Source organism: Rhodamnia argentea, chromosome 2 (assembly GCF_020921035.1).
Source record: "Rhodamnia argentea isolate NSW1041297 chromosome 2, ASM2092103v1, whole genome shotgun sequence".
NCBI lineage: Eukaryota > Viridiplantae > Streptophyta > Magnoliopsida > Myrtales > Myrtaceae > Rhodamnia > Rhodamnia argentea.
Window position 1 is genome coordinate 6658218 of NC_063151.1, and position 16408 is coordinate 6674625.

Below are 16408 nucleotides of genomic sequence, written 5' to 3' on the forward strand. Positions count from 1 at the left end.
CGCGAAGGCATTGTTAATTTGCTTCAAATGGAACACCAATGTTGTTCAGAGTTCGTGCAATGGTCGAGGAAGAATTTGTTTGGTGTAATTTCTGAAAGTTTAGTTCAGCTTTTGGGAGAATCTTTGAGAAAATGCAAAGGACTTAAATTTAAAGGGATATTTTGAAATGCAAATAGTGTTTGGCAACACAGTATAATGTGAAAGTTTATTGAAAAACAATTTGGTCAAATGTTGTTTGGAAAAATTCACACTTAACAAAGAATCTTTGCTATTTTCTTTTTAATCGAACCTCGATCCTTCGTTGATCACTAGCGATCCAGATTTGGCATTGGCCGGCATCATTTGAGGTTGCATGATCTCTGGCGACCATCAATGTAACTCCATGCCACTCTTGCAACTGCCAGATCTGACTTGCCGCCGACGGTTAAATTTGGCATCGCGGGAGGTGGAAAACGGTGTCACCATTTTCAGAATTTCAAAAATTTAGCCAGTGCAAAAATGGAAAGGAAAAAAATTTGGCGAACGCTCAAAGGCCTTTTGCCAAAAAGCCTCTCCTCTCATGCCGTCCTGAGCAAATAATATATGCAAGAGTAACGTACATCTGCGGACGAGGGCGATGAAACTCCCTTCAGAAAAGACTTGCTTTCGACAACAATCTATGACCCCGTTTGGTTCAGCATTGAAAATGAGCATTGAGGCTCTAAAATCCTTAACCAAATGCAAATGGTGTTTGGTTCATTTTTTAGCTCACTTTGGGGAGATGCAATTGTATCTCAAATGCTCTCCAAATCCTTTAGCTCAAAATACCTCTAGAGGTACTTTGGGCTAAAGGAGTTTTGCCCTTTGCCGCCTGGCCACCGCCCGCCCTCCGCCGCCCGGCCACTCCAGCCTCCGCGCCGGGCCGTGCCCGCGCTCGTTGTGGCCGGCCATGCCCATCGCCCCCCCGCCACGGCCCCTGTCACCCGCTGCCGCGCTTTTTTAAAAGTAAAATATTTTCCAAGTTCTTTTTTCTAAACAATATTTCGTAAGTTGTTTTCCAAATGTGTTTTTAAAATACAATTTATCAAACATTATTTGTATTTTGAAAAAGGCTTTTAATTCAAAGATATTTGTATTTTTAAGTGTAACTGACACTCCTATGTCACTAGGTCAGAGACAATTTGCACTCTTTAGCAGTGGTGCTACCTGACGGGCCGGGTGCGTATGTTCCGCAAGAGGTACAGGCAAATCCAAAAACCAAGAAACGATGGCTTCATCTCTTTCCCGAGTCCTTCCTCTCTCTAGGGTTTCGCCTCATCGCTTCCCTTCTCTCTGCCCCTCCTCCTCCTCCTTCGCCAGACCTCGCGCCTTCAGTCTCTCCGCTTCCTCTCTCTCCTCCGCTGCTCACATGTCCAGTCCCTCACCACCCGCGCGCCACGACCACCTGCCGTCCCCGAGCGATTACACCCGCGATGCCGATCGCTGGAGGCCAATGTGCTTGTACCACACCCAGGGCAAGTGCACCATGGTAGTTTTCTCCGCCTTCTTATGCGTTGCTGGAAGTTATTTAGTGTTTTTCATGCTTCTTAAATTCTTGGTTTCCACGGTCTATGGTAGTGAAGTCCTAGTTTCCATTTGTCTGGTTTGCTCTTTTACCAAGACGTTCCTCGTTCGTTTTGGGATGAAATTCCTAAGTGGCTGTTCATGCCTTCTTCGTGGCACGATGGACGGTGGTTTACATCCATGCATAGCAACTACGGGATATTGGAAAATGATGAATCTTTATGGTCTTTGTGATCACTGCGCTTGTGAATTTTGCGGCCTGGCTTTTTAGCTTCGACAATATGTTAGTTAGTATTTTACCACCGCATAAATTGAGACAACAGTAAGAGTTCCTGCGAGCGTGTGGATTTATTTGGATCTGTTGAAGCATTCAATGTAACGGCAGCGTATGAGGCCATTTTCATTATCAGTTGTCTGATTGAAGTTATTCTGACTTTCAGACGGATGATCCTCTCCACCTTGAGAAGTTTAATCACCATGCCGCCAGAGATCTTCAAGTTAGTGCTGCCAACCTTGAACATGTGTGCCCTCAAGACCTAGATCATTTTTTGGTGCTTGATTTGGAAGGGAAAGTCGAGATTCTGGAATTTCCAGTCTTGATAATTGATGCTAAATCACTGAGTGTCATAGCTTTGTTTCACAGGTCTTACTCTGCCTAATTCTTGAATTCCTTTTCAACTGTTTGATTGTTCAATGCTGGGAATGTGGATTTTTTCTGTACGTCTTACTATGTCCTGTGGTCTATATTTGTGATAAAATTTTCTGTATAGGTTCTTATTAAGTTTGTTGATGCAATTTATGATAATTCTTTTGCTTGCATTTTAATTTTTCTTCTCATAATTAGTTTACAGGTTTGTAAGGCCATCACAGATGTCCGAGACTAGAGTGAACGAGTATGTCAAAGGAAAATATGGAAAATTTGGGGTTGATCGGTAAGTTCTTGGTTTGCTCTTCTGCTATATCATGCTTGGCTTGTGAAGTATCCTCTTGTATGGCATCCAATAAAGTAGTAGGTTATGAACCTCAATTTTAATGTTGCCACCTATTAGTTTTTTGGCCTTATTAATTGTCACAACGATATAGTGCAATAAAACTAATTTGCTGCATTTTGAAATTTAGTGGCAAGTTTTCTCTGACATATAATTGTGGATATTCGTCTCTAAATGCGAATCTGCAGTGTCTGGCATGATACAGCAATACCATTCGAAGAAGTCATTGCCGAATTTGAAACTTGGTTGGCTCAACATCATCTTTGGGCTAAGGAGCAAGGAGGCAAGCTTAATCGTGCAGCATTTGTAACTTGGTGAGTTACCATCTGTTCGTCTTGCAATGTCTGGCTTTCAGATACAAAAAGGAATTGTGACGGACTGGAAGCTATGTTAAGAAAGAACCGTGAAATCAGAGAAATCTTTTGCACTGTGCTTCCTGTTAGTATTTAGTAGCCCGTGATAAGTTGATTTTACCTTTTCAATGGCAATATGCTTTGAGATGAGGTAATATGCACCTCAAATGCCTTATAGATCAGAAAAAATTGTAATTTAAATATGAAATTTAGTTTTAGTCCTAACTCCTAATGAGACAAGCACGATCACTCATTATTCTGCTTGATATCTTATTACTGGCTCCTATTGTTGGTTGCAATTTTGAAAGTTCCCAATTTTAATTCTGCAGTATTGACTAGCGGCATGCATAATGTAGTATGCATCTATCCTGAACTTTTTCCGGTAAAACATTTCTGAGATGGAGAAAGGCAGAGACAGAGAAGCTGACTGACCTGACTTCTTTTTGTTCTGCCCTTGACTATGTATTGAAGTTCGTTTACTTGTCTAATGTTTTGTTTTAAATCTTAGAATGCAAGTGTCTCCTATTGATTATTCTAGATCAGATTCCCACCTATATACCTATATATATATATAGGTATATAGGTGTGTGTGAGTGTGTGTGTGTGTGTGTGTTCACACTTGTTTCATTGACTTATCTTTAATCTGTCCCAGTGCATCTTTAGCAACCTTTTTCTTAGAACTGAACTGTATAAAATTATAGAGAAAGGGAGATTGTTGAGATATGGGGAATATGTTGATTAAATCTGCCTGCCACAAGATATATTTTGAAAGGAGGTGGGAAAAGCTGTTCTCAGTAATATGGCGACCTAAGTTGTTATTGACTAATCCACTAAAGATGGAAAATAGAGGCAACCATGGTTTTGCTGATGTATATTTGCTCTGTTTGTTCTAGCGGAAATTGGGATTTGAAAACTAAGGTCCCTCAGCAATGCAAAGTCTCGAGGATAAAACTTCCTGGATATTTCATGGAATGGATCAATCTGAAGGATGTGTATCTAAATTTCTACCACAGAGAGGTAAGTTTACGCTTGACTTCTCACACGTAACTTTTGAGGTTTGGAACTTATTGTATACCTTGTCGATTTGCTGAAACTTTGCTCTTCGAACATAGAAGGTTAAAGAGCAGTCTGATTCTTGTTACACGGTTGAGGTTCTTGTCAGGAACCGTTCATTGCAAGACCCAACTGCACCTTCTTCCGCTGTTTTTTTTTTTGGGTGGTGCGTTATTTCTTCTTCTGCTTGATATGTTGCTTATATTATGACAGGCCAGAGGAATGATGGCAATGATGAAGCAACTAGATATATCAGTCTTGGGAAGTCACCATCTAGGAATGGATGATACCAAGAACATTGCGAGCGTGTTGCAACGCATGCTTGTCAATGGTGCCGTTATGAGGATCACTGCATGGAGGACCCCGAAGTCTCCTGATAAAGTTCAATTTGCATACCAAAATCGTATATAGTTGTCCTTTTGAATAAGTAATTTGTGTGTATTATGGAGGGCGTTCCGGCTTTTATTGGGCAAAAGGTTTAGCTGCACCTTGCTAGGTGTCGTCCGAGCCGCACAGAATAGACCTCATAGGCCCCTTCTCTCAACACCCCTCCACCAACACCTTCCCCACCACCACTGCCGAAAAAATCATCAATATTCCCTGGCTTGAAGAGCTTTGCTTTGTCGTGAGCTCCGATGGGGTCCAATGCTCTGACGTCTCAATCCTGTAAATCTCTACCTCTCGATCTTTACGGTCTCCTTGCGGTTGAAAGCGAAGGAATTGGAAGAAGAGAGGGAAGAGAGCACGAGAGAGAAGCATGGGACACCAATGGACAACCGTAGTCTGCTGCTGCCGAGAGACTCGCCGGAAAATTGGCCGCCAGGGTGGAGCTCCGTGGATGGATTTAAACTCCATTGGAGCGTCGGTCTGAGAGAGAGGTGGGTTGGTTTGGGACCTACGAGGGCAAAACTGGAAAAAATTGGGAAAAGAAAACGGTAATAGTGTGGTTGAGTCCATAGATACCCAAGAGGACTACCAAGGAACGCTTGCCTTTTTGGTTTCAAGGTCGCGTGTGGTTAGATTCTCTTCTGGGCATTCTTGAACGATACAAGTGGAAAGCAGTGAAGTGTCGGCGCTTAATGACATGTCTACCGAGGAAAAAAAGGGAAAGCCAAAGACGGAACCTTTGTTCTTCTCTTTGTATTCAGATGAGATTTTGCAGATTGTTTTTGAGATGATGAACAAGATCATAATTCATTAAATATGCCCTTCTGCGTAATTAGTCTATGGAAAACCAATGCATCTTTTATTTTATTTTTCATATAAAATAGCCATTTGTGTAATTAGAACTAGTGCTGCTACGTCTAGATGTCCCCCACAATTACAAAAGAGCCATCTTTCCCTAACGAGCCTGTGCCCCGCAAAAGTGCCGTTGGTCCCAGTCCTACTCCTATTTGGCGGCAAAATTTGGTTGGAAAAGAAACCGGCAAAACACCATTTGGTTGCCAATTTTCACTGGGCTTGAAATTTCGATCCACGCTCTCGACGGGGCGCGTCGCTGAAAATTTGACTTTCCAATTTCCATACGTTGAAAGCGCACGCACATTACAGGATGAACATTAAAAAGATTTCCTTCTCCTTTTCCTTTTCTTTTGTTGTCTTTAGATATTCCCAGCGTTTGTTATTATTGATACTACTAGCGATGAAGCAGGATAAATCCGAATACAAAAACTTAATATCGTAAATTTATCATATAATAAAATGTGAAGTAACTCTCTAGAAAATAATGGAAAAAAAATCTTGTATCCACGCATATATCGGTTCCAATATTAGCTAGCTAGTCTCGATAATCATGTTGCACTTTAAACTCAAAATGAGCACTCAACAGTTTTCTTAAACTAGATTAGTAATAAGATCAATCATAGCTTTAGAGTTGATCTCAGTGATAATCTTATGAAAAACAAGTTGTCTTGCTAGTCGAGTCCCAACCACAAAGCCCCGAAATTTTGCCTGTGTCGACGAACGTACTCCCGCGAGTATGGCAAAGCCATTGGCCATCCACCCTTTTCCGTTTCTGGATAAACTCCTACACCAGCAAGTCCAGGTCATGGATTTGCCTTTAGAGGCTCTATTGGTGTTCAATTTAATCCACCCAGAAGGCGGAGGATCCCATCTGATCAAAATCAGAGATGTGCATGATGCAATTAACATAAGTTATCCACTCACAAAGCTTTAATAATTTCCTTTGTGTATGCCCTAGTTACTTGTATCAATTTCGAAGGGAGTGTAAGGTGCGTTTGTTTGAGTGAAATGTTTATGGGAATTAGTTTTTCGGACTTTCACTCGTTTTACAATGATTTAGCCATTGAAAAATACTTTATAGTTAACGGAAAATTCATGCATAAAATTAGAAAACTTGAAATTGCTCATCTATTTTTAAGTTTTTAGATAATATAAATACTTTTTTTTTTTCTTCTCGCCTCGCCCCGCGCCCCGGCCAAAAAAAAAAAAAAAAAAGACCACCCCCCCCCCCCCACCCGAGCCGGAGATGGGGAAACGCGACCCCCACCCAACCCTTGGTGGCCCTGCGGGGGGGTGGCGGGGGGGGCCCCGTGGCCCCCGCGCCGCCAATCAACGGAAAATTCTGCCATATCCAACATAAAGTTTGTAGATCTTGGGGTGTGGTTTTTAGACCGATGGAGCAAGAAGAAAAAAAAAAAATGAAATAAACAATATATTTGAGAGTTATAATTTTCTTTTGGCTTGAAATAAGGTCATAAGATTAAAATAATTTTTCAAATGAAATTCAAAAACCAGAAAATATTTTCGGTCGGCTATCACCAAATAAAGAAAAACTAACAATTTCCCTGAAAAAATAATTTCTCGAAATGTATTTTACTTTATCATGCATTTTTCCTCAAATAAATCCGCCCTAAATAATAATTTAAAAACCAAAATACTCGCATATATTCCGACCGTCTATCACGGGCCGTGCCTACACGCGCGTAGTAATAGCGCGAAAATGGCAATGGTTTGGTCTAGAGCTGCTTTCTACTCTGTACGCCCGCCCTAGTCCTTCTTCGCGAGCATCGGAACAGATATACCAGCAAAACACACACAAAAAACGCGAGTGCTCACGCTCCGAGCAATCTTCGCAATCACCGTAGCTCCGATCTTCAGGGAATCAACTCGATCAAAACCCCCCACTCGAAGCCTCTGGACATTGATTCTAGGGTTCGAGGTATCCGTTCTTTCCCTGTAATCGAAGCAATTCTGCCATAGACATGGTGATTCGCTGATGATCGATCGTTCGACCGTACGTGTCCTCCTATTCCTTGCATTGTTAAACCGTGTATCGGTTGGCTGAGGGGATTGATCGGTACCTTCTGCCCTAGATATTATCTGGAGAAACGGGTGTGGTGTGTTCATGAGATTCAAATCCACCCCTGTTTCGTCTCTGAAGCAGCAGACTTCTCATTGGTCGGCCTCTCGCACTCGTACGAAGCACAAGCGGCTCGACGCCATATGCGAGGAGACCTATAACCTCAACCATGCTGAATCGAATAGGCAATCCACTGGGGATGAGGAGGTGGCGGCAGCTGGTTCCGAGCTTCGGCGGAGCTCGAGGGCTCGTCGAGCTCCGGTGTTGCTGGATGCATCGCCTCCGCCCCGAAAGAAGAGACGGAAGCTCGGCAAGAATGGGAGATTGAGTGGTGAGAAGAATGTGAGAGCGTTGTCTCCACGGGTAAAGGAGGATGACTCTGAGAATGGGGAAGATGAAGAGACTCCGGGGACTTGGAGGTCAAGGCTGAGATCCAGGAGGAGAATTGGGTTTGGGCGGAACAAGGAGAGAAATTCTCCCAGAAGAAAGCTTTTCGCGGAAATGGATGGAGTAGAAAAGGAATGCAGGAGGACAGAGGGAGTTGTGACGGAGGGAAAAGTTGAAATGGTTGACAAGATAGAGGAACTGGAAGTCGAGTGCCCGCTGAAGGTAAAATTGAAGAGAAAGCGGACGTTTAACATGGCAGGTGCTTCTAGGACAAGAGATAAAGTCTTGGTTTCTGAGACAATGGATGGCACCTGTGATGATGAAACAGGGGACGAAGGGAATGACTGTGGAGAAGTTGAGAGCCCGCTGAAGGTAAAATTGAAGAGAAAGCGGACGTTTAACATGGCAGGTGCTTCTAGGACCAGAGATAAAGTCTTAGTTTCTGAGACAATGGATGGCACCCGTGATGATGAAACAGGGGACGAAGGGAATGACTGTGGAGAAGTTGAGCGCCCGCTGAAGGTAAAATTGAAGAGAGAGCGGACGTTTAACGTGGCAGGTGCTTCTAGGACCAGAGATAAAGTCTTAGTTTCTGAGACAATGGATGGCACCCGTGATGATGAAACAGGGGACGAAGGGAATGACTGTGGAGAAGTTGAGCGCCCGCTGAAGGTAAAATTGAAGAGAGAGCGGACGTTTAACATGGCAGGTGCTTCTAGGACCAGAGATAAAGTCTTAGTTTCTGAGATGATGGATGGCACCCGCGACAATGAAACAGGGGACGAAGGGGATGACTGTGGAGATGGGCTTCAGTCAACAAACAAAGGAAATGAAGTAATGCCTTTAGAAGGTGAAATGCTTGGTATTCATGAGGATGAAGAAGCAGATGTTAATGACATGGACTTGGTTGTGGAGAAACAGGAAGAGCTGTCTAATTCTAATCAAGCAGCGGGGGATTGTGCTGTCAGTGATCACGTAACAGTTACTGAGGATGTGGAACAAGGGGAGTGCATGGATGAGACTGTAACTGTTGATTTGAATGAGGTGGTTGCTGATTTATCAATCAATGATGTAAGAGGAGGCCCCCATGATGGCAAAGATGCGAATTTGGTCAAGCTTGATGAGAAGCTTATGGAGGGTGGAGGGTACCCGAAAGAGGATAAAAATACCTCTCAACGTTCTGGTGAAAGGCCCGTGTATTCACATATCAAAGAGGGAAGACGGTGCGGATTATGTGGAGGTGGTACTGATGGTAAGCCTCCAAAGAGGTTGACACATGAAATAGGTGAAAGTGAAAATGAGGCATCCAATGGCTCTTCAGCTTCAGATGAAGCTAACTATGATATATGGGATGGTTTTGCCGATGAGCCAGGGTGGCTTGGACGTCTTTTAGGTCCCATAAATGATCGATATGGCATTGCGGGGACGTGGGTTCATCAGCAGTGCGCTGTTTGGAGTCCAGAGGTTTGGTTCCATCTTTTTTTTTTTTTTTTGCAGAGTAGTATATCTTAATCATTTTTTTCTGTTTATGATGCTTTTGACTAGTATGCGCACTTCTTTTAGTATGCTTTGGAGTATGATGCTTTGCAGAGTAGGATCACCCCCCACTCTCCGCGCGCTCTTTCTTTGGATAAATAGCAGTAGCATAGACTATAGCGTGAAATTTGTTAAATTGGAAAGCCACATGGTCCTCTGATCTGTGGTGCTTGTCTTTACCTGACACTTTTGAAAATAGTATGGTCATCTAGCGGAAATGACGATTGGCTATGCTTCGCTTGGTATGTGGGCTTGTTCTGTGAGGCAACTTTTGGTTTCTTCTCTGTAGAAGCTTGTCTTCTTGAAGTACAATAAGACAATGTGATTGATCCTTTTCAATGTTAAGCTGGTTAAATATGACGATGTGATTCCAATAAGCTTCCATGCTTGATATCAGTGTTTTCAGGTGTACTTTGCTGGTCTGGGATGCTTGAAAAATGTGAGGGCTGCGCTTTGTAGAGGAAGGGCACTGAAATGCAGCCGCTGTGGGAGACCAGGAGCAACGATTGGATGCCGTGTTGATAGGTGTCCTAAAACTTACCACTTGGTGGGTGTTCTAATTTCTTGAGTGGTTTTTTAATGTCTTTCTGGCGGACTTCGCAGAGTAAATATTACTTATGTTGTACATGGCTGTGTTCAAAACCTATCTGGTGACACTTATTTTATGCTGGGCTTTGCAGCCTTGTGCTCGAGCTGATGGTTGCATCTTTGATCATCGAAAATTTCTCATAGCTTGCATTGATCATCGTCATTATTTCCAACCTTTTGGTAGTAAGATGGAAGATCGGATAAAGAGAATGAAAGCGAAGAAAATGAAGATGGAATTCAGGAAACTATCTAATGATGCTTGGCGGAAGGATATTGAGACAGAAGAGAAATGGTTGGAAAATTGTGGTGAGGATGAAGAATTCTTGAAAAGAGAGAGCAAGAGGCTTCAACGAGATTTGATGAGAATCTCACCTGTCTATATCGGAGGCACAGATAAAGAGAGTCAAAAACTGTTTGCAGGTTGGGAATCTGTTGCAGGTCTTCAAGATGTCATCAGATGCATGAAGGAGGTTGTCATATTACCCCTTCTGTATCCTGAATTCTTTGATAACTTGGGCATTACACCTCCTAGAGGAGTCCTTTTGCATGGTTATCCTGGAACGGGTAAAACTCTTGTAGTGCGTTCCTTGATAGGTTCATGTGCTCGTGGTGATAAACGAATAGCATATTTTGCCAGGAAAGGTGCAGATTGCTTAGGAAAATATGTTGGCGATGCTGAACGTCAGCTGAGGCTTTTGTTCCATGTTGCTGAAAAATGTCAACCTTCCATAATATTCTTTGATGAGATAGATGGATTAGCTCCATGCCGCACGAAGCAGTCAGATCAGACACATAGTTCAGTAGTATCAACTCTCCTTGCTTTATTAGATGGTTTGAAGTCTCGTGGCTCAGTGGTAGTTATAGGTGCCACCAATCGGCCTGATGCTGTTGATCCAGCACTTAGGCGCCCTGGGAGGTTTGACAGGGAAATATATTTCCCACTTCCATCTTTAGAAGATAGGGCTGCCATTCTGGCACTTCACACTCAGAAGTGGCCAAAACCAGTTTTAGGTTCTTTGTTGAGGTGGATTGCTGGAAAAACGGCTGGATTTGCTGGTGCTGATTTGCAGGCTCTGTGCACGCAGGCAGCTATTATTGCTTTGAAGCGGAACTTTCCTTTACAAGATGTCTTATCTGCTGCTGGGAAGAATTCTTCTTGCAGTGAACGTGTACCTCTTCCTTCATTTGCAGTTGAGGAGAGAGATTGGTTGGAGGCTCTATCAAGTTCCCCACCTCCATGCTCTCGTAGAGAAGCGGGAATAGCTTCTACTGACATAGCATCATCCTCTCTTCCATGCCACCTCATTCCTTGCCTGCTACAGCCACTATCTACTCTCCTTGTTTCTCTTTATCTTGATGAACATGTTTCATTGCCTCCTGCTCTTTCTAAAGCAGCTGCTGGAGTTAAAAATGTGATATTTTCTGCATTGGATAGAAGGAAATTGCCTAATCATCTCTGGTGGTCTCATTTGCATTCTCTCATACAAGAAGCTGAAGTTGGTGAAGAGATTGAAAGACTACTTTACTCAGCAGATATTGCTGTAGGAGAATCTGTTTCTGTTGGTTCTGATGCTTTTGGTGTTGGAGAGAATCGTGAATATATCAACCCTGAAGCTTCTGTGACCTACAATTGCGGCAGTCATACTGGTTCAGCGAGGAATATGCCTTTCTCATCGAGGAAAAAATCTGGACATCGAGTATTAATTTCTGGAAGTCCTAGATCTGGTCAGCGGCATCTTGCTTCTTGCCTCCTTCGCTGTTATATTGGGAATGTTGGAGTCCATAAGGTTGATTTGGCTATAGCTTCACAAGAAGGACATGGAGATGTGGTGCAAGGGCTAACGCAGATATTGAGTATGTTTCATGGCTTCTTTTGATATTTGCCTAAAGAATCTATGAACTTAGCTCATAAAAAGTGGTGCAACAGTATTAGTGAGCTATACGTTTGGCTGCAATCCCAAACTTCCCATAATATGTGCATCTCCTCACCTGTTAGTCTCAAAGCGTTTAGTATTAAATTGACTTCTTTCCTCACCGATTGTTGACTCAAATCTGATTTGAAAGTCAGCTCGGCTGCTCAGTCAGTTCCATACATTGAGAAACTGATCCCAGTGTACTTGGATAAGAAAAATGACGTACTTTTAATAAATGAAAGTTCAACATCAGTAACTTGACTAGATTGTGCAGGCTGTCTACCACAATGTAACGTACCTGTGGCCTTCATTCTCTCAATTTGATATATTCTATATATATATGTTTGAGATAGCTAATATTGTGAGCTATTCTGACCATATAGATGACCGGGTTGGATCTGTGTCCAACACACCTGAGCTACTTCTGCAAGTCGCAGTGTCTTCATGATTACTAATGGGTTAATGGGTGACTCTTTTTATTGATTTAGAAGTAGATAAAATATTCATAAAGGTCCTTCAAATTACATCTAAGTTCTAACATTCGAAATTTGTAATTTGGGGCACCCACCTATAGCAATCAACGCCCTTTGTTTTGTATTTCTCAGTGTACTTATTACAAATATGTTCTGTGTAACACTGGACCCTCATATTCAGTGCTGGGAGTCGGTGTGGTGAAGTAATTCTTTGCTATTTTTTATCCTAACACTTCTCCACTTATTTTGTAGTGAAATGTGCCAATGTGGGTTCTAGTGTTGTATTTATGCCGAGGATAGATCTTTGGGCTGTGCAGACGCATCAGCAAGTTTCTGATGACGGAGACAGTTCCACTTTGTTTGATGATCAGTCATCAGTGAGGAAAACAAGCTGCTCCATAGATACCCAAGTACTTAAGACAAAAATCACATCTAATATGCAAATCAGCAAGTCAACTGCAGTGTACGGACATCAAAGTTCTTCCCAGAGCCCCTCACATGCCTGGAGCTCTTTCGCAGAGCAGGTCGAAGCAATATGTGTGAATACATCCCTGGTGATTTTGGTAGGAATGCTCTTTGGCTTGCTGTTTCTTATATTCTGACTTCCTTGATGTGATATGGCTAATATTTTCATATTCATCTACTTCTGGCAATATGGCGCTTTTCTACTTTCTAGTTATATTCTGATATCTGCAAAGAAATTGAGGGCTAATGTATCTGTCTTTGAGGAAGACTCGATCTTGTCTTGACTCTAGTTGTTGTGAAACCTGCTGTGAGAATAAAGGTGTCCAAAAAAATGTGAACTGTTGTACCATCTGAATTTTAGGATGTAAATGCTTCTTGTAGTCGTATGACTCCTTTGCCTTCAAAAGGATGATTTTGCAAAAGTCAGTTCCATGGAGAAACTAACAAGATCCAACGGGGGCAGAGTTGTTAGGCTAAAGTTCTATGTGAAAAAGATTTTTCTTGTTTGGTTTCTAGGAGGAATACTTAGATCTTACAAAAGACTTGTTTAGAATTAACCGCAATTGCTTGAGAAAATTTTCATAGTCTACATCACTTGGTGGAATGAGGGTGACTTTGTTCTTTTTGTTGTTTAGTTTCTTGGGTCACTATTGTTGGTTCCTTGATCTCCTACTTCCTTGATCTACTTTGTCCTCAAGCATTAACTTCCATTATTTTGCGACTGGTACTAGCTCCTCCCCCCTCCCTCTGCTTTCTGTTTTTTTGCTTTCTCTTTCTCCCCCAAAAAAAGGAGAGAGAAAAAATTAAACTGCTAATGTCATAATGTCGCATGTTGGATGTGCCAACAGGCTACTTCTGATGTTCCTCATGCTGAACTTCCCATTGGAATACGACAGTTCTTTGGCTGTGATGTACAAGATGGCAATCAATGTACTTCATTGGAGCACACTTTACCAAGATTCAATGTGCAAATTGATGGCAGTGTGAATTATGATGTCGTGATAAATCGGTGTGCTGCAGAATTGTCAAGGAATGTTGTTCGGCAGTTTGTGCAGTTGTTTTATCAAAAAGCTCACAAACATCCTATTCCCGATAATGAAACCTCTGCTTCAACTGGAGATCAAAAACAAACCCCAAATCACAACCTAGATCGTCCTTTAGAGGAGCTTGACCCTAGGACACAAAATAGTGATGATTCTGTGCCAAGACCATCTCTGGTTTTGAACAAGCGTAATCTGAAGGGGAAATCAAGTTTGATGTTGGGGATATCAACACTTGGCTATCAAATACTCAGATATCCTCATTTTGCTGAACTTTGCTGGGTTACCTCAAAGTTGAAAGAAGGCCCTGTTGCTGACATAAGTGGATCTTGGAAGGGCTGGCCATTTAATTCTTGTATTGCTCGCCCTAGTAACATAGTGGAGAAGATGGCTGTTCCTTGTAATCCTGGCAACATCAAAAGCAAAGAAGGATCCCTTTTAGTCAGAGGGATAGCAGCAGTTGGTTTGTTGGCATACAGAGGGTTGTACACTTCAGGGAAAGAAGTTGCTTTTGAGATTCGCAGGGTTCTTGAGCTCTTAGTAGGGCAGATAAGTGTCAAGGTCCAGGCTGGGAAAGATCGATATCAGTATGTTCAACTTTTATCCCAAGTGTCGTACCTGGAAGATATTGTTAATAGTTGGGCATTTTCATTGCAAAGGTACTCATCTTTTTCACTAAAAAACTGGATTAAATTTTGAGTATGCTAGGAAGTGTTAACATGGTTTATTTTGTCTTCAGTCTGGAGGTGGATGCCCAAGTTGGACAAGCAAACCCTGTTCTCTCAACCACAGCATCTTCAGCCAATGATCTTCAACTTGAGGAACATCAGTCACCTATCTCTGGCAGGAGTTCCCCTGAAGCCAGAGTTTTGGAAGAAACTCGGCCAGATTCTGCTGCTGAAAATGTTGATCCTTCTGTGTGCAACAATGAGAATGGCGACTCTGGCCTTCATGATTTTAAAGGAAGAGTTGGTCTTTTACAGGATGACATCGTAGAAAATATTTCCTTGTTCGGAAACTCCACTCCGAACGAACGCCTTTGTAGTTCCATTCCTGCTGGCATTTCTGTTGGTAAATCATTGCTCGAGTGCAATGAGGCGAATGCAATAAATCAGCTTGAAAGCCCTGGAGAATCTACTAATATACATGGTGTGGCTCAGTCATTCAATCATCCCTACCATTCAGTATCAGCAGATGATGTTGTGCTTTCTAAAGGTGGTGCTTGCCCTTCTGGGCAAATGGGTGGAGCCGCATATTCTGGCTCTAGCAGGGGAAAAGACCAGGTAAAGGCTCCGGCCTCAAAGGACAACAGCACTTTGTCTCCTGATGATGTCCCAGATTCCGATAAGCCATCATCAGGCAATTTTTCTTCATGCAAAAACATCAATGCTCTTGCTGACTCTATGGCTGTTTGTCTCTACCGCTGTTGCTCTGTCTGCATGAGTTCCCTCCATGATGTGATGCGAAAACTTCTCATTCATGAAGCAGGGTTTAGTAAGAACAGCTGGAATATAGAGGACATTCATGACGTGGTTGCATCATTGTCCGTGGATCTTGTTTCAGCAGTTAGGCAAGAGTTTTCTAATGCTAGCAGTTTATTTGGTGAAATTCAGAGGAATTCGGTTCTTTGTCCGGATATAAGCACATGTGATTGCAAAAGTCCAGGGTGTAGATTGAGTGTTCCTGTGGAATGTGCATTCCACTCCACTGATGGAGGTGCAAGCGAAACAGTAAATACGGACAGATCATCTCAGTTTGGTCAGTCTGTTGAATTTGTCTTCAGAAATGGTGTGCTGATATCTACAAATCACGACAGGGATGTTGCCTGTCACTGTAAATTGGAGAGTTTGTGCCTTTCTTCTCTAGTGGAGTTGATGTTATCGTCCAAGCAGTTACCCAAGTGAGTAGATGTTGGGGCTTGGCAGCATAGAAATGGTTTCTCTACTCTGTTCAGGGTCGAGTTGTTACGTGGGACATTAATCTACCACAATTTTGTCACAACTGAGAATCAGTTTGAAATGGTAGATTATTTTCTCGCATTGTGCTTCTCCGTAACAAGCTTCTGTCTTTCTTTGTTGATTGCGCTGCATTCTGTCATGGTTCACAGGAGCCATCGGTTGGTCCTAAGCATCTTCTTGCGATTCTGTTCCACTACCCCCACCCTCCCGGCACAACATGTCCGGTTGCAGTAACAGCAGTTACATTGTAGTGAACTACTAGTGATTAACATTAGAACGTTGACCATTAATGCCAGCCAATCGTGCTTGTGATGGGCACTTGCTCATGCCTCGTTGACCCTTTGTATAGGTATAGACATATGATACAAGTGGAAAGTCTGTCGATAAGCGAATGGAGATCACAGCACTAGCACTGGTGGCATTTGATATCCCCCATAATCTTGATCGTAGCCAAAGCCGTACATAACAATCGACAAGGCTTCCATTCAAAAGCAAAGAAAAGAAAGGAGGGCCAAAAGGATATCAACGTGGGACAAAGTTTTTCGTTCCCATGAATAACGAGGAGAGAATTGATCCACACTAATAAATTCGTCTAAACATTATTGCATATATCCCATGACCGTTAAGAAAATATGCTCGCAATTTGAATCAAACCGGTGATCTCTTGCATTTTATCTATAAGCTAATCGTCCACATCTAAACTGGAACGAATTGGAGGAACGAGCAGATATTTTTTTTTTTTAGTCTGTCTGAGGAGAACGTGAAAGCATTTTTTTTTTTTTAGTTGGA

General features: G+C 42.4%; 2 protein-coding genes across 6 annotated transcripts; both read left to right on the forward strand.

The window, feature by feature from the left end:
- Nucleotides 1-1159: 1159 nt before the first annotated feature.
- LOC115755088 (uncharacterized exonuclease domain-containing protein At3g15140) lies at nt 1160-4421 on the forward strand. Its single transcript, XM_030694366.2, has 6 exons — nt 1160-1507; nt 1983-2185; nt 2394-2474; nt 2720-2845; nt 3778-3901; nt 4151-4421. Exons 1-6 carry the CDS (start codon nt 1247-1249, stop codon nt 4346-4348), a joined length of 993 nt encoding a protein of 330 aa, XP_030550226.2. The 5' UTR covers nt 1160-1246; the 3' UTR covers nt 4349-4421.
- A 2494-nt stretch (nt 4422-6915) lies between these two features.
- On the forward strand, nt 6916-15697 carry LOC115755050. 5 transcript variants are annotated; one of them, XM_048274131.1, is made up of 8 exons: nt 6916-7868; nt 8019-8301; nt 8482-9110; nt 9580-9729; nt 9863-11624; nt 12409-12719; nt 13470-14320; nt 14401-15697. In XM_048274131.1, exons 1-8 carry the CDS (start codon nt 7305-7307, stop codon nt 15563-15565), a joined length of 5715 nt encoding a protein of 1904 aa, XP_048130088.1. In that variant the 5' UTR covers nt 6916-7304; the 3' UTR covers nt 15566-15697. The 5 variants fall into 5 exon arrangements, with proteins under 5 accessions (XP_048130088.1, XP_048130086.1, XP_048130087.1 ...); XM_048274133.1 differs by lacking the exon at nt 6916-7868 and having other exon boundaries at nt 8022-8142; nt 8222-8301; XM_048274129.1 differs by having other exon boundaries at nt 6916-8301.
- Nucleotides 15698-16408: the final 711 nt, after the last annotated feature.